This window comes from Setaria italica, chromosome VII (genome assembly GCF_000263155.2).
Source record: "Setaria italica strain Yugu1 chromosome VII, Setaria_italica_v2.0, whole genome shotgun sequence".
NCBI lineage: Eukaryota > Viridiplantae > Streptophyta > Magnoliopsida > Poales > Poaceae > Setaria > Setaria italica.
Window position 1 is genome coordinate 31,393,901 of NC_028456.1, and position 21,770 is coordinate 31,415,670.

At 46.6% G+C, this 21,770-nt stretch overlaps 2 protein-coding genes and 1 pseudogene across 3 annotated transcripts; all 3 read left to right on the forward strand.

The window, feature by feature from the left end:
• The first annotated feature begins 7,603 nt into the window (after positions 1 to 7,603).
• Positions 7,604 to 9,806, forward strand: LOC101765616 (coatomer subunit epsilon-2). The gene is made up of 7 exons (XM_004976963.3): positions 7,604 to 7,825; positions 7,965 to 8,060; positions 8,180 to 8,331; positions 8,531 to 8,666; positions 8,879 to 9,034; positions 9,192 to 9,271; positions 9,379 to 9,806. Exons 1-7 carry the CDS (start codon positions 7,655 to 7,657, stop codon positions 9,470 to 9,472), a joined length of 885 nt encoding a protein of 294 aa, XP_004977020.1. The 5' UTR covers positions 7,604 to 7,654; the 3' UTR covers positions 9,473 to 9,806.
• Positions 9,807 to 10,442: 636 nt separating this feature from the next.
• On the forward strand, positions 10,443 to 15,826 carry LOC101766029 (putative chloride channel-like protein CLC-g). Of its 2 annotated transcripts, XM_004976964.4 has the most exons (9): positions 10,443 to 10,567; positions 10,637 to 10,954; positions 11,053 to 11,253; positions 11,340 to 11,517; positions 12,481 to 12,743; positions 13,384 to 13,653; positions 13,925 to 15,053; positions 15,367 to 15,472; positions 15,625 to 15,826. In XM_004976964.4, exons 2-9 carry the CDS (start codon positions 10,677 to 10,679, stop codon positions 15,660 to 15,662), a joined length of 2,463 nt encoding a protein of 820 aa, XP_004977021.1. In that variant the 5' UTR covers positions 10,443 to 10,567; positions 10,637 to 10,676; the 3' UTR covers positions 15,663 to 15,826. The 2 variants fall into 2 exon arrangements, with proteins under 2 accessions (XP_004977021.1, XP_022684029.1); XM_022828294.1 differs by lacking the exon at positions 10,443 to 10,567 and having other exon boundaries at positions 10,827 to 10,954; positions 11,081 to 11,253.
• Positions 15,827 to 16,083: 257 nt separating this feature from the next.
• On the forward strand, positions 16,084 to 19,446 carry LOC101760086 (annotated as a pseudogene).
• The last annotated feature ends 2,324 nt before the right edge of the window (positions 19,447 to 21,770 follow it).

The window sequence follows — 21,770 nt, forward strand, 5'->3', positions numbered from 1 at the left end:
GGCGGGGCAACCAGATGAGTGTGTGCCTTGAATTCTTGCACGTGGGTGCTAATTTGTAGATACGAAGTTAAAATTTTCACTGTAGTCATAGTTCTTGAAGATTTTGCTCTTCTATGTATCGATGCATCCTTCCTGACTTGGTCAGCTTTGGTTAATTGGAAGTTTGGATACTATATACCCTTGCTGCTTTGTTCATTGATTCATATTATTTTATGAACAAATTGTAAGATCATTATTGTTTTGTAAATCGTTGGTGTGTAAACTTGAGGCCTCGATGGGTTTCAGTGTACCTAATGGAGTCAGGGATGGGGGCCACTATTTCCCGTTTTGATGACGAACAGACGCCGGAGACGACGGTAGGTTTTGTGGGGATATCTGTGCTTATTTGGGCCAGATGCTACGAAAAGAGATCTATGTTTTGTTTAGGCTAAGAAATAGTGGGCTGCATTGATGCTATGTTAGAGGTCATGCACCGTCACACGAACTGCACGCCCCTAGAAACATGCGTGTGCAAAGATACATTGAAAATATTGTGGCTTCTACATGCTCCAATTCGCCCAACTTAAAAACAAACTCAATATGAATGGAGAGACCTAACATTGCTAAACTTAAAAACTTAACCAACGATTTCATTGTGCTAAATATTCGACATCCTTATGGCATTGATTTTAGGGCGGTCATCACAAAAAGGTTATATATAGTGAAGCTTTGACAATACTTTGATAGTGATTATCATCTACAGTCGAATATGCTTCCGCACTAGTAGCAAAAGCAGTCGTTGTAGTTTCGCCAGCACCACCCACCTGCGATGGCACGGACAAAGAAGCATGATATTTTCCGGGGAGATGAACTGACTTCTGGATTAGCGGCACTGGGGAAGCGGACATAGAAAGCCTTTTATGGGTATTTTTGCTACTGGTGCTAATCCTCTAGTACAACAATGTTACCCAATTTATTAGAAAGGAGACTTACAAAAATGCAGTATCCCAAGAAGTCATTGCCTTCTCATACTCGTTGATTTTTTTCTATGCCTTCTACAAATGGCATATCCTTTGAAAACAAATAGATGTCAAAGCATTGGGAAAACATTATAACATAGAGGACAAGTCATTCATTTCTTTCTTCATCATCAATAAATGCAAGATTTGTGTTCTGTTGTTAACCAAACAATCATGAAAGAAAGATTCGATCACAAAATAGAGTAAGAATGACCTTATCCAACTTGGTTTGTGAAACCATCATGGACAGAGAAATATTCAACTACAAAATAGGAGTAACATTGACCTTTTCCAACTCGTACTACTTCACAAATATCTTACGGAACTTCTTGACATGTTTCTCGATCTAAGGTGAAGCAACATAAGCAAACAGAACCTCATGTGTCACAAAATGTTTTGGAACATAAGATAAATAACTCTTCATCGTACCCAAGAAACTTCACTTACAAAGAAATACATATGATTTAATCAATGTCACCACATTAATTATTTCCACATATTAATAATTTAAAGGGATATGAGATATGTTGAGACAACATTTAGATGGATAAAATAATAGAAGAAAATGTTAGTTTTGATTGCATTTGCAACAAAATTAAGAGTTTTTTAATTCACCAATCCCATTTCAAATTGAAGATTGAGCTTTTGGACAAGTCCTTTTACTGTATCAATGTCATTCATAAACAATATAGAGTATGTAGAGATTATTTTAATTAAAAAATATATGATTTAAACATAACTGCGTATAGAATTAATTTTAAATTTTCATCGATGCAATACTTACAACATTTCGTTGATGTATTGAAAATGGAGAAAAAAAACTAATTGACTATTTACTAACGATGCACCATGAGGAAGAGGGGATGAGGAAGATAGAGGTTGTTCGTTCTAAGCTTAGCAAGTTTGGATTACTAAAAAGAAAAACATCTCACTCCGATTGTTATGTTATCTAGTGGTCAGTATGTCTATGTTGTATTTTAGTGATCTTAAGGTTCCGAAAGGGTAAATTGTTGTGCACCAGCAGTATTTCTAGGCGAGGTGCATCATCAACTATTAGTTCATTGAAATAGCACACCCAAGAAATAGCGACCCTGAGGGTGCAAACAATCTTCAGCTTACGAGAGGCAAGATGCGGCCTGCTTGGATGCTCCCTGCTTAGCACAAAACCGAGAGTGTCCAAGTGGGGGGTGTGCTCAAACAAGCCATTCAAATCAGAATTGGAAATAATACACTGCATTAAGCACAGCTCCCTGAGATTGTTGAGGCGGGGCAGCCAGGTGAGCTTGGTCATGGTACGAAATTCCTAGAAACCAAGGTGTAGACGATGAAGGTTTGAGCAGCTAAGAATCTCAATAGGAAGCTGAAGACCAAATGGCAAAGGGTTATGAACGAGAACTACATCCCTAACTTCCTTTTCCAGGAGGCGCGGAGCCCGAGCAGCGGAGCGTCAAAGAGGGCCACCGCGGCAATGTACACCAGCCTCGTTACGCTCCAGGGCAGCTGCAAGGATAGGGCGACCTCGAGAAACCTGGAAACCAGATCGAGCGCATCATGGAACCTGTTGGTTGTTCTTATGAAAGGAATAAGAGTACAGCATTGTATATGTAAAGAAGACAAGACTTTACCTAAACACGGTGTAGTCACCAGCATCCGTCGCTGCATCCACGCAGGCAGGGATGCACTGCAGAGCACGATCACAGCGACCCTGCAAACCAGAAGCGAAGTCGTCACCAAGGTCCTCCTGTGCCATGAACAAAGCGGTGCATATTTGACTTGCACGTTAAACAATGCGCGTTAAACAATAAACATGCTACAAAATCCGATCTTTTGAATGAGCTCATCTCAATTGCAGTAGCTGCCTTGCTCAGTGGAGGACTGACCACGAACACTGTGTGTAGAGAGAGAGAGTAAGTTGCAGAGAAAGGGCGTAGCTCGTCTTCTCAAGCCATCCTTAGCGAAGAAGCGCCCGCGCGCGTGCCGTTCATTCGACACGAATGCCACCCACGAGGACAAAAAGAAGCCACCGAAATCAAACTCAAGCAGGCCAAGTAAAACCCCGTTCAGGAAAGCGCTCTCTGGCACCGCAAACAGCGTACCGAAAATGACCGTGCAGCACTAGATTCTGCACCACTTTAGCCTTTCGATACAGTATACCTTGCCCCGGAAATAAAGATAAGACGATGGACTCATGGTCATGGACAGGACAGATGCTTCTTCGAAAAACAGCACAGCAGTTGATCCATGCACCAACCGTGTAAAATGATCGGATATGTCTCTGACAGAGACGTACTCCCTCCATCCTAAATTGGTCATTTTACCTTTTTAGTGTATAGATGTTTGTATATATGCATCTAGATATAGTGTATGTCTGGATGCCTGGCACCGCTAGCGCTCGACGTTCCGTTGCAACATTAAAATAAAACATCTGCAACATCGAAAACTTATAGTTGTAACATTAAAAAATATGCGAAAAAATGACTACGTCGTTTGACTCTGGGATAGAAAATTCCTGCCGCAACATGAACACTATATTTCATGTAACATTCACTATGAAACATGCGGGAATAATAGTTGCAACATCGATAATTAACTATTGAAACATATCTCGAGCCATCCGATTTTTTTATTCTGGACGTCAGAGTCTTAGCATTTCCGTACAAACATCTATGAACCTAGGAAATCAAAATGAACTACAATTTGAAATGGAGGAAGTATTTATATGGTCTGTCAAAGCATCGATCAGATAAATTCGATCTACTCATGCATAAACGACATCCAGCATAGAAGAGACACTAAAATTTCAGTTGAAGAGGATTTGAATCTAAATTGGGAAGGTTGGAATCGTATATGGTCCTTTCAACTGAGCTAGACTTAGTTCCTGAAAGTAACTGTAGATTGAGAATTTGAGAAATGGAAGCACGATCGACAATGATAAATGGAAATAAAGCAGATCGATCGGCCATTATTCCTAGCATCATCTATGGTGGTGCACCTACATCATCTTGGTTCATGAACCTCAATAGCTAGTCTGAAACTATGTAAGCTGCGTTGCCGATCGACAGCGATCGCAGACCTTGAACATCAGATGGCAACGGCTGCGACGACGGGCATCTGGGGGCGCATGTCCTGCAGTTTTGCCTGCAGGCGTCCCAAGACTGAAAGCAAGGCTTGGGCTGATTAGTGTTACAGCAGTAGCACGTGCTTTGTCTGCAGTTCTCCTTCACGCAAAATACAGTAACAATGTTACTGCTGTTACCATCACTCCCGTTGGGGTCATCCGCCAAAGTATGATTGGTTGCCACATTATAGTTTCTTCTTGTACTCTCGACCTCCCCCAGCACTGGGCGATCTCCCCTGCCTACAAGTATCATGTTATAACTTAAATGAGAATGGCAATGGCCGCATATATTACAAAACATGTGAATTAGCACACTTTATCTGTTTTATGTTTTTGATTTGAAAAGTGTTGTTTGACTTGATATGACCCCTAAAATTAATTTTTACAGTTACTCTCTTTTATTGCATATTTATTTTACCAAAAAGTCACGATAATAGAAAATTACTTTCAAACAGGGATGCCAAGGTACCCTCTTTGTTGCAAGTACCATTGTACTAATTGTTTGTAGAAAGAAAAAAAAATTTGAATATTGAAATGTGCGAGCGTCTTGGAAACAATAGGAATATATTCATATATATAATACTTACAATAGGTTGAGGCTAGCAAGCACGCAAAGAGCACCACCACCAATATCACCATCACATTCACCCGGCTAGTTACCCCCATTTATCCGTTGACGGACATGAACTGAAAAGATGGAAATTAGTCTAGGACGAGTTCGACCCTCCTTGGCCTGTATGGGTATAAATAGATCAGCACTATATAGGGGTACATTCAAGATCATTTTACAGATGTAAATTTAATTATTAGCACATCAATTACACATGTAATTAGTGCATATTATCCACTGCCAATATAAAAGAGGGTTTCATTTTGGTCTTTTAGAAACTAACTTAGAAGAGTTTCATTTTGGAAACTAACTTAGAAGGGTTTCATTTTGGTCACTATTTAAAACATTCCCATATAAAAGAGGTACATAATTAACTATGCCTGCAATGATCAAACAGCTTCCATATTAGTATATAGATATTTAAGTTTACATTAAAGTAAACTCCTAAGTAATTGTTGACTTGTTATTTACTCCCTCTGTTTCAAATTTGGGCAACATAGATGCATAGTTTTTACTATCTATCTAGACATGATGTATATCTAGGTGCATAACAAAAACTATGACGGAAACATTTCCTTATTCTAAAAAAACAAAAGCTATGTATTTCAAAAATCAAAATGACTAACAATTTGGAATAGAAGGAGTGCTTGCTTCATAAGTCATAGCATAACACCTTATTACTTTAATATACTTATAAGATACGCTAAATTATACTACGCACCCCCAATCCTAAAAATCATGTCTAGAAGATCTTCAAAATTCTGAAATATATTGTCATATAGCGTAGATGCATCACCTAAAATTTGTTTCAAGTCGGTTTGAGTCTTAAAATAATTTAAGTGCATTTGCTTTAGAGGACAAAATATATTGTCGTATAGCGCAGATGCATCACCTAAATTTGTCATTTTTCTAAATGACTCAAACAAAATCAAATTTAAATTTTGATGGATGTTGTACATGATTTCACCTAGAGCTACAAAGATTTTCATATTTTTCGAGAGCTGTTAGAGATGATTTCTACTGCATTTGCACCATTTTCAATTGTTGGTGCATTTCTAGTGAGATGCATGCACCCAAATTTAGTAGGGGAACTCCTAGAAAGTACTCCCTCCATCCTAAATTATATGATGTTTTGGCTTTTCCATATACATAGTTGTTTTGGGTATTTGTATTCATACCTCTGCTTTGAGGTGTAATTGTGATTTGCCCTCATTTTCTCAACTTTGTGATTTTACCCTCAACTATTCACAAGTCAATGTGATTTTGTCCCTAGTCAATGGTCAAAACAGAAGCAAATACGCAAAGACTAAGGGCAAAATCGCATTGACTCATGAATAGGTAAGGGCACAATCACAAAGTTTAAAAAAGGGTAAAAACACAGTTGCACTTCAAAGTAGGGGCAAGATCACAAAAAAAACCTTTTTACTATACATCTAGATATGATGTATGTCTAGATGTGTAACAAAATATATAAATTTAGAAAATCTAAAATGATCTAAAATTTAAAATGGATGGAGTACTTTGTTAGAGTTTTCCTTACTAAAATACGTCTTCAAAGTACAGAAGGACTACGTGGAGTGGAAGCACCAAGGTGAGTTGAGTTACAAATATAGTATGTATTATTTTGATCATCATTCAAATGCTTTTATTCCCGAAATAATCAGGGCAATAGGTGGTGACAGAATTTTTTGTTCTATTCAAGTATTACATATTTATTACTTCGATTTGGTTACAAAATACTAATTAATTAATGAACAATCGCACCACTCTCAAAATACCTAGAAATCGGAAAAAATAATTACACATTGTAGATCAAATCAGGTTGGATATCAGATTCTACAACCAATCCTAATTTGCATCCTTACCAGAGCATCTCCAATCGTCTACTTTAGGATCCATAGTGGATCGATGCATGCATCCAAAACCTAGCTACCCGGAGCTGCGGCCTCGTCGCCGGCCGTTGGTGACGGCGAACGCGGGGCCTGAACCTCTGATGGCAGGGGCGGCAGCGGTGGGATGGGCGCATGGCACACTGGGTCGCAGCAGTTTTGAGCGCATTCGCCCAAAGTTCGATAGCACTGAGGAACCGGCAAGAGCATGCAGCAGTAGCACGCATCCCACTTCGGCATCGTGCATTCTTTGTCCTCGTTACAAAATATCAACTTGCTCTCACTGTTATCCCGACCACCCTCATTCAGACTGCCTGACACAGTACAATTGGCTGGAATGGGATGGTTAATGGTTTGGTTCTTCCTCCCCGTACCCGTAGAAGCCGGCGACCCCTCTCACCTGCGATTATTTGATTCGTTACAAAACTTCCATCCCGTCAGTGCAACAATACATCAAAATTGTATTACAGCTGCATGAACGAGAATGAGTGGACATATATACCCATTTGAAAATTTAACAGAACATTATATTGTGGTGTTTGGATTGAGGAATGTGGATCCATCACCTTCTCGCTCCAGTTCTTCCCATGAGGGAGGAAGTTATCTCATCGACATCTAGGATGAGGTGATTCCTTAAACCAAATATAACATACGTAACCCGCGGTAGCAGTACTTAACGACGCATACCGTGTGCCGCGACTAGGAAGCATCCAAAGATCACAGCGAACAGGATCACCATCGCAATCATCGCATTGATGGCACTTCCCATTCGATTCACAGCACGAGCTCAAATCGGTTTACCACTCATCTACCGATTGAATTTTAGTTTTATTTTGCTGCATTTGTTTGAACCCGGGACACTTAGAAGGTTAGGACGCACGCGAGGCTAGCCGCGCTTTTCCACGGTCAACAACGTAACGTAACACCGTACCCGCGTCTTGACGAGATCCGAGCCTCCTCGATCGCTCCCAGCGCGCGCGGTCCTCGATCGATCGTCTCCTGGCAGCGCTTCACTGCGCCGCCCCCGACCCGCCGGAGCATGGCGTCGCCGGACCACCTCTTCGGCCTCCGCAACAGCTTCTACATCGGCGCGTACCACGCAGCCATCACCAGCAGCCACTCCGTCCCCGCCCACGCGCTCTCCCCCGACGACCTCGTCGAGCGCGACGCCCTCCTCTACCGCTCCTACATCGCCATCGGATCCCACCAGGTGCGTGCAGACCCCCACGGCCGTCGGCCATCGATCGCGCGCCACCCACCCCGTATACGGACGCGCGCGCTTAGCGTTCCCAAGTTGTCCGTTGCCCCCGCGCACGTCTTGACGACGACCCGTACGTTGGCATGCGCAGCTGGTGATCGGCGAGATCGGGCCCAGCGCCGCCACGCCGCTCCAGGCCGTCAAGCTCCTCGCCGTGTACCTCTCCGGCAACGACACCGGGAACAGGGTCGGTTCCAAGTTTCTGCAATCTCCTGTGTTCCATTCGTTTCATTACGGTTCGTGTTGCCTACACGCGAGACGTCATCCTGACTAGTTTGGACGTGCATTCTGTGATCGTTGCGCAAGGAATCGGTGATCTCGAGGCTTCGTGAGCTCCTGTCAGATGCGGCGATTGGGAGCAATCCGATCCTCCGGTTGATGGCCGGCACCATCTTCATGCACGAACGTGATTACGCCGAGGCTCTCAAGCACACCCACTCTGGTGGGAACATGGAGCTGTAAGCGTCAGTTTCTCCCTGCACCTTTTGCTCCTTTTTGTCATGTGACGATGCATTTTGCGCTCTCGGTCATCTGTCGCTGAAATCATGTGTGTCTTATTCTGCGACTCGAATGCCTTTTGCCTGTCAACAAATAAAGTAGTTAACAGATATGCATAAAACACTAAGAAATCGTCCTTGTATTTGGTGATGCATGCAGGCTTGCGTTGAATGTTCAGATATACCTCCAAATGCATAGGCCAGACCACGCAGAGAAGCAACTCCGAGCCATGCAGCAGCTGGACGAAGACCACACGCTGACGCAGCTCGCCAATGCATGGGTCGACCTTGTCATGGTAGGCAGGCACATGCATTTCCTGTGAGTTCTCTGTTGGAAGAAATGGCATGAGAAACTCTATCTGCTTTGTTCGGCCAGCAGCTTCAGAGTTTCAGTTCAGCCGCTTTAGGTTCTGAAGAAACGAGTTCAGCCACTTCACTTTCTGAAGAAAATCCAGGGTTCTTCAATATTTGCAGGCATAACACAACATGAACTTGCCATGTTTTTCAGGGTGGATCCAAGATCCAAGAGGCGCACCTCATCTTCCAAGACCTGTCCGAGAAGTACCCCACGACCTGCACGATCCTTAACGGGAAAGCCCTGTGCTCAATGCACATGGGCCACTTCGAGGACGCGGAGGGGTTGCTGCTGGAGTCACTGAACAAGGTCAGCTCTAGTTGATCTCAGCTTTGCCCAAACGGGCGTTTCCATTTCCCAACACTCAACGCCATTGCAACTCACGCCAATGTCATGCTTCTGAAACCGAATACTCGATCTGTTCTTGACTTGTGCACGCTTAAACTAACCTGCTGAAACTGTTCAGGACGCCAAGGATGCTGAAACTCTGGCGAACCTCACGGTGTGCAGCCTGAACTTGGGAAAACCTGCAACGCGATACCTCAAGTAAGTGAACGCTTGCCTGTAGTGTTGGAAGAACCTGCCTGACAAGTCTGGATTTGTATGGCTTGATGATCTGAATTGATGCAAAGCAAATCTGGTTGTTCTTGCAGCCAGTTGAAGGTAGCACACCCGGAGCACACGCTGGTGAAGCGAATGTCCTCCGCCGAAGACAGCTTCGACAGAGCCTGCCAAGCGATGGCATGAACTCGATCGATTTGCTGTACCCGTTCCGTTTCTCTGGGATAAATCAGAATAACACTGTGTAATCTTCTCTGATGCACAGCAGCTAGTACGTGCTTCGATGAGTTTACCACTAGCAATTGACAGCCACTCCGTGCCTGTCAATAAGTTTGTTGATGGTAGGATCTTGAATTCTCGACTGTGATAAGAAAGGACGAAAGGTTATCTTCTGATGCATTGGTGTAATTATGAGCACACATTTTGCTTTCGAGTGCTCCGATGGAGCCTCTGTACTGTTTGTCTGTTTCAGACACCAAACACGCTGTCATAATGTGAAATTCAGAAGAAGATAGCTCAAAAGATTTGCAACCAACTTGGTGTGCTTCTAGTTTTTTTTGACAAAATCGTAGTCTCAGAATTTCGTAGTACTCTACAAATTAAACTGCCACATGGTGCTCTGGGTATGGCCAATTTGTGCCCTGGATCCCTCATCTGAAAGTGACACTATACCAAAAGACCGCATGATTCATTAATCCAGCAGATCTGGTTGGAAGCTTGAATACCATAAATAATTCTAGATATCATGGTTTGATCACTTGAACACTATAGTTTGGATACTTGAATATCATACCATAACTTAGATACTTAAATACCATGATTTGAATCTTACTATAATTTGGTTTACATTCTTGAGATCTAAAAAACCTACAAGATACGTGCTAGACAAAGTATAGACAAAGCATCAGTCCCAATAACTATGTTGTCATTGCAACGAAACAAACTATGATATAATGGGACCATATTGGCTAGAACAATAGAAAAAAATTCCACCGCCATATGAATCTGATCCAAACGCACGACGCGCTGGAGGATTTTGTCCAGACCCGAGGAGCGCCGCTCCTCGCCACCGTGCCGGCTGCGGTGTTGCCATCGGAGAGCCGACGATCCCACACGAGGGGTCGCGTGCCGCCGTCTCGTCCATATGTGAGCTACTCCAGATATTCTTGGCCTCACTGGCAGTGTCGCATCGATAAATATCTCCTCGCCACCGTGCCGGCTGCTGCGTGTTGCCATCGGAGCCTCACTGGCAGTGTCGCATCGATATATCACTCTGTCCAGGTAGTTTGTCCTCCTGCTGTTACTCGGCTACTACCTCGCGTAACGCCACTTCCCATCTGCTCGTGTCAGTTACTCGGCTGCGGCGGAGCGCAGCGGAGTGGCCGAGGCGATGGCTCCGAGGGACCCCAAGGACGGAGGAGCCGGGGACGGCGGTGGCGCCGGCGCCGGCGCGGCGGATCCGGAGGCCGACATCGAGACCCCGTTGCTTGCCTCCTCCAGCTCGTCCTTCTTCCTGGACCCGGCGGGCGAGGACGGCGACGATGGCGCCGACGAGCGGCGCCGGCGGCGGAGGCGGCTCCTCCTCGGCAGCCACACGCAGTCCAACACCACCTCCCAGGTCGCGCTCGTCGGCGCCGACGTCTGCCCCATCCAGAGCCTCGACTACGAGTACGCGCTCTCCCCTGCTCTGCTTGCTGCCTCCCCAATCCGACGCGATTCGCTCGCTTTCCTTCCGCTTCTGGACCGACGCTTGCGCTCCCGTGCAGGCTGATCGAGAACGACGTGTTCAAGCAGGACTGGAGGGCGCGGGGCCGGGGCCACATCCTGCGCTACGTGGCGCTCAAGTGGGCCCTCTGCTTCCTCGTCGGGGCGCTCGCCGCCGCCGCCGGCTTCGTCGCCAACATCGGCGTCGAGAACGTCGCCGGCGCCAAGTTTGTCGTCACCTCCAACCTCATGCTTGAGGGCGAGTAAGCTGCAGCACCACGGTTCTAGCACTTGATCGGTTGGAATTTTGGCGTGGAAGTGGTGTTGACTGAGAAGTTAATTTGGTCAGACACGGGTCGGCATTTGCGGTGTTCCTGGCGTCCAACTTTGCGCTCACCATGTTAGCGGCGGTGCTGACGGTGTATGTGGCGCCGGCGGCCGCCGGATCAGGCATTCCGGAGGTCAAGGCTTACTTGAACGGCGTCGACGCCCCAAACATATTCTCTCTGAAAACTCTGATAGTGAAGGTACTTGTTCCTGTCTTTTAATTTCGTTCCTGGCTTCCTGCCATCTCATTAAACAAAATGGCATGGATAGTTTAGAGAGACACGATGTAATTACGGTCTGGCACCTGGGTCTGTATTTAATGTGATATGAGCTTGTTGACTGAATTATTGATCCTGTCACTTGAGGGTAGTACAGTAGCAGAGGTATTTCTAGCCTGCTTGTACCAGTTTCATAGGCTCTGCTGTAGCTCTGTTTTTGTGGAATTGTGGTATTTTGCTGTGCTGGTGAAGTGAAATTCAATATCATGGTAGAAATTGATTACAGTAGCTGGACTAATGAACATGATGGGTTCTGTACAGAGCTGCAGGCTATAAAACTACATAAAAGAGTTGGAAGTATAAATATGTAACATAACATCCATGTTTGTCTGTCCTAGACATTATATGATTTACACTTTGAGACCACTCTTTGACATGTCTTGGCATATAGCTTCAGCTCGTACATCTGCCCACATTGTAATTCTAATAGAAAATGCCAACTAAAGCATCTGGAACTGTGGACTTTTGATGTGATGGCTTAGTCTCTAGAGTAATTTTGATGCATTTAATTAAAGCTTTATTTGGAACATGAAGATTCTCTTGATCTGCTTTACTCCAGTAACCATTTTTACGAGAAGTTAACCAAAGAGAGCATATCTGGCTGATAATGTCTGTTGAATTGTGAAAGGAGTAACTCTTTTTTTATGGGAAGTGTTAAGGAGCACTGAGATTTCATATGCCAAGATTTATAAGTCGATTTATCCTTTTCATTGCAGTTTCTTTAATTTTGGACTGAAGTGACACGTCCTATTTTAATGTTTCTTGAATTGGGTCTTAGTTTGCAAAAGAAATTATCCTCTTTTTTTCAGTTCAACTTGTTTCTTGGCACTTGATAACATAATGCTCTTATGTTTTATCTAATACATATTAGCTGGTTTTGAGCAGGTTGTGGGATGCATTGCTGCAGTATCGTCATCGCTGAATGTGGGAAAAGCAGGTCCAATGGTACATACAGGTGCATGCATTGCATCAATACTTGGGCAAGGCGGGTCACAGAAATATCACATGACATGTAAATGGCTAAAGTACTTCAAGAATGATAGGGATCGGAGGGACCTTGTTACTTGTGGTTCTGCTGCTGGTATTGCCGCTGCTTTCCGGGCACCAGTTGGTGGAGTCCTTTTTGCCCTGGAAACAGTATCTTCATGGTAAGTTTTTGAAATGCATTTCATGATGTCTTTGTGCAATTACTTTGTTTATTAGATTTATTAGTATCGAGGGGCCAAAAAGAAAGTGAGAGTGAAGGCTTGAACATTTTATCCAAAATTTAAACTATTGGTAATTTCCTTCATAAACTGCCTTATTTGTTGATCAAGAATAATGCCCCCAGCATCTGAAAAGATGAAGAACCATGTACTTCAAAAAAAAGATAAACAAAGGCCTATCAAACAGCAGATTCTATACTTAGTGGGCATGGTTAGTAACTCTGCATCACTACCTTACTCAGTTTGAATTCCCTAAAAAGGTTAATGATTTTGAAGTGCTACTTATAATTTGCTGCTTCTTCCGTCAAAAGTGTCCGTCTTTTTTCACTACTTCTCTTAATTTGGTACTACGTTTGCAACTAGCGATTTGAAACATTACTCTACTACTATGATCTGTTTTAGTAGAAACTTGTTTAAGCATGGTAGTATTGATATAGTGAAGGGTAGGGTGCAGTAGAGGTTCCGTATGCATATCCCTTATAAGGTACAACATATTTAAAGGCTTCTGCAAGATGGCATCTTTCATGGACAAAGTTTTTGTGTACAATTTACAAATATTAAGACATTTTCCTTTTATTTGCAGGTGGAGGAGTGCCCTGCTATGGAGAGCCTTTTTCACAACAGCAATGGTCGCTGTTGTCCTTAGGGCATTGATAGACTTCTGTAAAAGTGGAAGGTGTGGCTTATTTGGGAAAGGTGGCCTTATAATGTTTGATGTGGCAGCAGATTATGTCACCTACCAATTGGTCGATTTACCTCCAGTAATCACTCTAGGGGTTTTTGGAGGAATACTGGGGAGTTTGTACAACTTTTTCCTGGACAAGGTTCTCCGTCTCTACAATCTTATCAACGAGTATGTACTGATGCTGCCTCAATTTTGAACAACACTCACTTATGCAGTTTAAATTGCACATACTCTATTTTATTAAAGTTTCAATACCCAAAATATGTCACTTGTACTGTAGTCTTTGATCACTTTTGAAAACAGATTACTATGAATGTTCAAAAAACTCCTAGCATACATCCACTGAACCATGTATAAGTTCTTGAGATTCATGTATCCTTTTGAAAACATTCAATTATTTGCAATATCTTCTTGCCTAAAGTCTTTCATTTACTTTCAGGAAAGGAAAAACATACAAACTGCTCCTGGCTGCAACAGTCACTGTTTGTACATCCTGTTGTCTCTTTGGCTTGCCATGGGTTGCATCTTGCAAACCTTGTCCAACTAATACAGAAGAAGCTTGCCCGTCAATAGGGAGATCTGGTAATTTTAAAAAGTTCCAGTGTGGAATGAATGAATACAATGACCTGGCTAGCCTGTTCTTCAACACCAATGATGACACTATTAGAAACCTTTACAGTGCTGGCACTGATGATGAATTTCACATCTCTTCGATACTTGTGTTCTTTGCTGCGTCATATTTTCTTGGCATTTTCAGCTATGGCCTTGCCCTACCATCTGGCCTTTTTGTGCCTGTTATTTTGACTGGCGCAGCTTATGGTCGTCTGGTAGGCATGTTGATTGGGTCACAATCAACTTTGGATCATGGTCTTTTTGCGGTTCTTGGCTCTGCTGCTCTTCTAGGTGGATCGATGAGAATGACCGTCTCAGTTTGTGTTATTATCCTGGAACTGACTAATAATCTGCGTATGCTTCCTCTAGTTATGCTTGTCCTTCTGATATCCAAGGTGGTGGCAGATGCTTTCAACGAAAATGTCTATGATTTGCTTGTTAGATTGAAAGGATTTCCTCATCTTGAAGGATATGCTGAACCCTACATGAGGCAATTGTCAGTCAGTGATGTTGTAACTGGCCCTCTACAAACATTCAGTGGTATAGAGAAGGTTGGCCATATAGTGCATGTCTTGAAGACAACTGGTCATAATGGTTTCCCTGTAGTTGATGAGCCACCGTTTTCAGATAGTCCTACGTTATATGGTCTAATTCTTCGAGACCACCTGCTTGTTCTATTGAGAAGAAAAGATTTTGTCAGTAGTTGCACGGCTTCTGCACTGAATGCTTCAAAGCATTTCGCACATGATGAGTTTGCTAAACGTGGATCAGGAAAACAAGACAGGATTGAGGACATTGAATTAAGTGCAGAAGAACTGGAAATGTTTGTAGACTTGCATCCATTCACAAACACGTCTCCTTATACTGTCCTTGAGACTATGTCTTTGGCTAAGGCTCTTATACTTTTCCGTGAAGTTGGATTGAGGCATCTTTTGGTTCTGCCAAAATCCTCTACGGTTAGTGGTGCTATTTGCACTTCAGTTACTTTATTGTTATGCCACTTCAGGATTTTAGTCTGTATTTCCTTCTTATGCTTGTCTTGATAAGTCTCAGCTCCATTGCAATTCTGAGCCCCCTTGTTAGCAACAAATGTTGTCTCTAACCATAATGACAACTTATTTAGATTAACTTAACTATGATGTGTGACTGCACGAATCACACAATTTGCATCTGTATTCCGCACTAGTAGCATTGTCCTTTATTAGGAATTACAGATACTCTCATAATTATTACTGATAAATTTGGGCTGCTTAATTTTGTCAAATGCAGAGGGCACCTGTTGTTGGCATACTGACAAGGCACGATTTCATGCCTGAACATGTACTGGGTCTGCATCCTTTCCTCTTCAAGAGCCGATGGAAGAAGGTGCGACTTGGTAAGTTATAAGTCACCAGCATATTATGATGCCCCCAAGTAACTGATGATTGCATTACTGCTGTTGGGGATCATGGATTTTTCAGAGAATAACTCACTTGAATAGTAGTGCTGATTCTTTTTCTTTTTTTTTTCTTTGGTGGTGGTGGGGAGGCGGTTCACACGTTGGTGCAGGAAATGACATGTTGTAAAGCGCTAAAAAGAGGATGGAACATGGCTATTAACAAGTTATTTTCGCATGAACAAGAGGATAGAACAACATGTTGATGTAAATTCGTTCCTGCGCAGCAGCTGAACTGATGAGTTTGTTACCGGGTCGATTGGTGGTGTTGTGCTCAATCTCGTTTATTCCTCATGATTTCACACTCGCATAGCTACTTGTATCACATGGCTACTTGATGCCACACCTTGAGATGTGCGCACCGGCTGTGAGTTGTGAGTTTGTGACTTGCTTTGGCTGATGTTGTTGTTGAACAAAGCGTACTTGATGGGGTCCTTGCGGGTTGCGGAGCCGCGGGATGATATCGCGGCGGCCATTCCCATCGGCGGCGGTATAGTTGATACCGGTGGCTGCCCGGCACTGGTGTCGCCGTTTGAATCGAGTTTCGCCATGGATGGCAACGAATCCAACCTCTGATAGTCTGATGGATCGGCCATTGCTCATGGGCGCACAAGCAAGAGAGCTCCAGCCTCCGGCCAAGGCATCCAGCCTGCCCTGCCGCGCGAAAGGACGGGACGGGAACTCCGGCCCGGCTCGAACGAGCATCCGTCCGGGGGGACGGTAAATCAAATAACGACCACCCCTGGTTGCGGCGTCTTGTGGCCAACGGCACCGGCTGGTGAGCCGCTCCTCGGCTCCTCCTCTTCACGGGGAGCTCAAGCGCCGTCGTCCTCGGCACTCTCCTCCGCTCCTCGACTCCTTGTCGCAGCAGAGCTCAGGTGTCGTCGTTCCCCACCTCGTACGCCGTCCGTTCGGCTGCTGTCGTGCTGAGCTCGGGCGCCGCTTGATGGTGAGGTCCCGACCTCCTTGCCGACGTGCCCCTCAACCGCGGACGAGCTCGAGACCCCCGCGCATCAGCTCCAGCTGCAGAGCGCGGCCAACTCTGAAGACTCGCTCTGCTTTGACTGTCGAACTGACGAAATTGAATGGCCCATTGTACTTTGAAGTTTGAACAAACTGAATGGCAGAGCGAGCCACCAGACCACCTGAGCGTGGTAACAAAGCTCCACCTAAGAGTAGTGCGTTCTGTAAATTGTGCTTGCATGGTGTTCTGCAAAATTGGGCAAGTGCAAGCAAACTGTGCAAATTGTGATTGTATAGGAAGCAGCAAAAACTCTGCAAATTGAATGGAGTGGAATGCACAGAAGGTATTTTTGCAACTTCAGAGGCTGCACATAACATTATATTGTTCTCTTGCGTCCAGTATGACATAATGAACTTTACTGTTGAACCACAAAACCGAAAGCTATTCCACGTGGAGGGACTGAGGGAGTGTGGAAGGCGACCAAATTCATGGCTCGATTGGAAGGCAATCTGAGTACACACACAGGAAGAGACGAGGAGTGCCAAAAAACGCAAGCAACTCTTTCTGGAGAAAGAGGCCGTGCTCTTATTGGGCCGAGGCCCAACGCGTCAAGAAGCCCGACTGCAGAGGATCTGATTCCGACGGAAGCACCGTACCGCCGCCGACATCAGGCACGCTCCGCCGCTGCGGCCGACGACGACGACCGAGATGCCAACCGACAGGACCACCCGCTCGCTCGCCGCCGGGAAAACTGCTCCACCGGGGGCCAAATCCAGGCCTCTCAAGACCTTGCAGCCCTCGTCGTACCTCGCGGGGATCGACCTGCCCCCTTCCGACGACGAGGAGGTCGATCAAGTGGAGGAGCGCGCACCTAAGGCAAGGGCGTCACGCGCGGCGGTCGACGTCAACACCGCCGCGCGTTCTCTCAGGGAGGTGAAGAAGGACGAGAGGCGGAAGCTCGAGGCGGCGGCGCGCGCCGAGACCGCTGCGCGGGACGCGGCGGCCGCGCTCTGGGACAACCCTGACGCCTACGTCGTCACCATCGGCGGGCGCGTCCTGAGAGCCGGTGATGACGCCGCCGCCGCCGCCTTCACCGCCAACGCAAGGGATGTCGTGGTCGAGGACTTCGACGTGTCCGTGCCCGGGGCCGTGACGCTGTTCGAGGGCGCCTCGCTGCGTGTCTCGCACGGGCGGCGCTACGGCCTCGTCGGGCCCAACGGCAAGGGCAAGTCCACCCTCCTCAAGCTCCTCAACTGGAGGAAGCTCCCGTGCCGCGCAACACTGGCGTGATGCTCGTGGTGCAGGAGGACAACAGCGAGGACCCGCGCCCGGTAATCGAGGTTGTGCTTGCGGCCGACGAGGAGCTCGCCAAGCTGTGCGCCGAGCGTGACTAGCTCGAGGCCTCCGGCGACGCCGCCGGCAACGGCTGGCTCTGCGAGGTGTACAACGAGCTCACCCTTCGGGGCTGGGCGTCCGCCCGAGCGCGCACGTCGAAGATCCTTGCGGGGCTGGGCTTCGATCAGGCAAAGCAGGCCAGACCCACCAGCACGTTCAGCGGCGGCTGGATCAAGCGCATCGCGCTCGCCGGCGCCCTCTTCGTTCAGCCGGCGCTTCTGCTGCTGGACGAACCCACCAACCACCTGGACCTCCAGGCCGTGCTGTGGCTGGAGGAGTACCTCTCCGCGCAGTGCAAGAGCACCCTGATCGTCGTCTTCCACGAGCTTCCTCAACGCCGTGTGCGACGAGCTTCCTCAACGCCGTGGCAACTTCGACGCGTTCGTGCGCAGCTACGAGCAGAAGAAGGCCACGGCCATGAAGGAGCACGAGAAGCTGGCCAAGGCAGCTCGGAAGGGTGGGAGGAAGGCACCCAAGAAGTGCAACAAGGATTTGGGCCCAAGAAGTGGCATGACTACAGCGTCGAGTTCCACTTTGCGGTGCCCACACCACGGAGCTCCCTGGACGGCCCCTCCTACGGCTCACTGGCGCAGGGTTCAGCTACGAGGACTTCAAGCTGTCTGGGGTTGACGCCGACATTGCCATGGGGCAGCGTGTTGCTGTCGTCGGGCCCAATGGGTCAGGGAAGTCCACCTTTCTCAAGCTTCTTGCCGGTGAGCTTGTGCCCACGGAAGGCGAGGCGAGGAGGAGCCACAAGCTAAGGATCGGGCTCTACTCGCAGCACTTCTGCGACTCGTTGCCCAAGGACAGAAGCGCCGTGCAGTATCTCCTGGAGAAGCACCCTCACCTTCAGAGCAAGCCGGGGGAGGCCCGTGCCATGCTCGGCAAGTTTGGGCTGCCCAAAGAGAATCACCTCACTCTGATCGACAAGCTGTCGGGTGGCCAGAAGGCCCGTGTCGTGCTCGCCTCCATTGCGCTGGGGGAACCGCATGTCCTGCTGCTGGATGAGCCCACTAACAACCTTGACATGCAGAGCATCGATGCCCTGGCAGACGCATTGGACGAGTTCGCTGGAGGCGTGGTGATCATCAGCCATGACTCGAGGTTGATAACAAGACTCTGTGCTGATGAGAACAGGAGCGAGGTGTGGGTCGTGCAGGATGGCATGGTGAGGCCATACGGCGGCTCGTTCGCTGAATACAGGGATGATCTCCTGGAGGACATCAGGAAGGAGATGGCGATGGACTGACTCCCATGCCCCAGATGTATTTGGCACTGATGATAGCTGTGTCCTTCGTTGACGGTAGCTCTGCTTTCAGGTTTCTTGCTTTCTTGTTGCAGAAAAGAGGGGAATGGAGGAATACTATATATCTCCTATCTACACTTGTTTTAGCTATCTTATTTGTTCGATGTAATTAATCTGCACTGTTGCTAATGTCATCATGTGGAACATGCTCCCGTTGGTAGATTAATCTCTGGTTGTGCAAGGGTGCTGTGTATTGCTGTTTACTTGGTACTGTGTTGGTTAATCGATCTGGTACTGTATTGCTGTTTACTTGGTGCTGTGTATTGCAAAAGGGATGGACGTGTGCTGATCAAGTGTCTGATCCATTCACAAGGCTGGACATTATGTTCAAGAGCACAGCCAGAGAGCTCCAAAGTTGGAGCCAACGTAATGTTGGCCAGATAAAAACTCAATAGCTCGCCAAAACAGTGGTTCAATGGCTTGACAGAGCGCAGGAAGAAAGGCAACTAACTATGGAAGAAAATCAGTTGAGGAAGGAGCTCAAGCTCAAAACTCTAGGCCTGTCATCTTTGGAAAGGACAATGGCGCGGCTGCGATCACGTATCAATTTCTTGCGTGACGGCGTTTCAAATACACGACTGTTTCATATTCAGTCCAGCCACCGCACCAAGAAGAAATTCATCGCCAAGTTGCAGCAGGGAGATTGCACGGCCTTCACTCAGGACGAAAAAGAAGCAATGCTAGAATCACTTTCATAACATCCTGGGCACGGCCACTGACAGAAGCGAGATCATTGATCTAGCCGCTTTAGACATACAGCCGGCTGATTTTCAGCATCTAGAATCACCTTTCTCTGAAGATGAAGTATGGAGCACGGTGAAATCACTCCCCAACGATAAAGCACCAGATCCGGATGGATTCACAACAGAGTTCTACAGAGCGGCGTGGCCAGTGATCAAAATAGATGTCATGGTGGCGTTCAATGCGTTTTACAGGAACAACTGCGGACAGTTGCGCCGGCTCAATGGAGCTCTGATCACACTCCTGCCAAAAGGTTCAGAACCGAGTCAACCGGGAGATTACAGGCCAATCAGCCTCATCCATAGCTTCGCCAAGCTCGTCGCCAAACTACTAGCCAACCGCCTTGCACCTGAGCTTCATTGCCTAATCGACGTCAATCGGAGCGCCTTCATCCACAAACAATCCATCCACGACGATTTCAAATTTGTTGAACAAGTTGCTAAAACCTTACACCGCAAGAAGTAGGCAATGCTACTGATCAAACTTGATATCTCCAAGGCCTTTGACACAGTCAATTGGCCATTCTTGCTTCAGGTTTTGCAAGCCATGGGCTTCGGCGTTGGATGGCGCGACCGGATGTCCTCTCTCATCTCCACGGCCACAACGAGAGTCCTCCTGAATGGCGATCCTGGCAGCCTGATTCAGAATGCGAGGGGGTTAAGGCAGGGGGGCCCTTTGTCCCCAATGTTGTTCATAATCGTTATAGAAGTACTTCACCGACTAATCAGGAAGGCAGCCCAGGCAGGAGTCCTCCAAACACCGGCAGACATAGCGATTCACCATCAGTGCTCTCTCTACGCCGATGATGTGATGCTCTTTGCTGCACCTACCTTTTAGGACATGGTCACCATCACAGAGATCCTCAACTTCTTTGGGAATGCTTCAGGCCTACACACCAATCTGCACAAAAGCCTCATAGCGCCAATCGCCTGCACAGAGGAGCAAGTGCAGCGAATCAGCAACATCCTGCCGGCTAGGATTGCTGAATTCCCAATCCAATATCTGGGGCTCCCTCTGACAGTTGGTCGTCTGAAGAAGGCACATCTACAACTGTTGGTTGACAAAGTGGCATGCAGTATACCAACATGGAAAGCACCTCTCATGAACAAAGCCGGAAGATTGACAATGGTGAAGGTGGTCATGAGTTCAATTTGCATTCACACGCTAATTTTTCTGAAGATACCAGATTGGGTGTTTCGGGAGATTGACAAACGCCGACGAGGCTTTCTCTGGGCAGCAAAACAGAAGGCACACGAGTGTCTTGTGGTCTGGACTGCATCATGCAGACCAACGGAATTGGGAGGGGCTGGCATCGCGGATCTCAGAATCGCCTCCTACGCTTTGAGAATGAGATGGCTATGGTTACAGAAAACTGACGCTACAGGCCATGGAGACATCTGCAACTTCAATTTGGCAACGACACTTTGCTACAGCAAATGTTCCAGGCGTCCATCCAGGTGCATCTTGGGGACGACAGTCTTGCCCTGTTCTGGATTGACAGATGGAATGGTAACTCATCCCCATGTACCATTGCCCCAGACCTATGCAGACTCATAAGAACGCGAACAAGGAACAGACGAACGGTTGCGGAAGCAATGCAGCAGAAACAATGGATAACAGATATTGTCAGACCGCTAACAGTAACCGCCGTCCACCAGTACGTTCGTCTTTGGCATGAGATGCAGGAGATTCAGTTAAGCCCGGGCATTGAGTACACTGTCACTAGGAGATGGGAGTCATCTGGCACCTATTCAGCAAGATCCGCCTACAGAACGTTCTTCATCGGAGCTGCAAGCTTTGCCGCAGGAAAGCTGATCTGGAAGGCTTGGCAC

Bases quoted from the DNA above. Each gene is read 5' to 3' on its own strand.
- LOC101765616 (XM_004976963.3), top strand. From the start codon at position 7,655: ATGGCGTCGCCGGACCACCTCTTCGGCCTCCGCAACAGCTTCTACATC. The intron at 7,826-7,964 runs GTGCGTGCAGAC...TGGCATGCGCAG, and splicing joins TCGCCATCGGATCCCACCAG to CTGGTGATCGGCGAGATCGG. The intron at 9,035-9,191 runs GTCAGCTCTAGT...GAAACTGTTCAG, and splicing joins TGCTGGAGTCACTGAACAAG to GACGCCAAGGATGCTGAAAC.
- LOC101766029 (XM_004976964.4), top strand. From the start codon at position 10,677: ATGGCTCCGAGGGACCCCAAGGACGGAGGAGCCGGGGACGGCGGTGGC. The intron at 13,654-13,924 runs GTATGTACTGAT...ATTTACTTTCAG, and splicing joins CTCTACAATCTTATCAACGA to GAAAGGAAAAACATACAAAC. The intron at 15,054-15,366 runs GTTAGTGGTGCT...TGTCAAATGCAG, and splicing joins TTCTGCCAAAATCCTCTACG to AGGGCACCTGTTGTTGGCAT.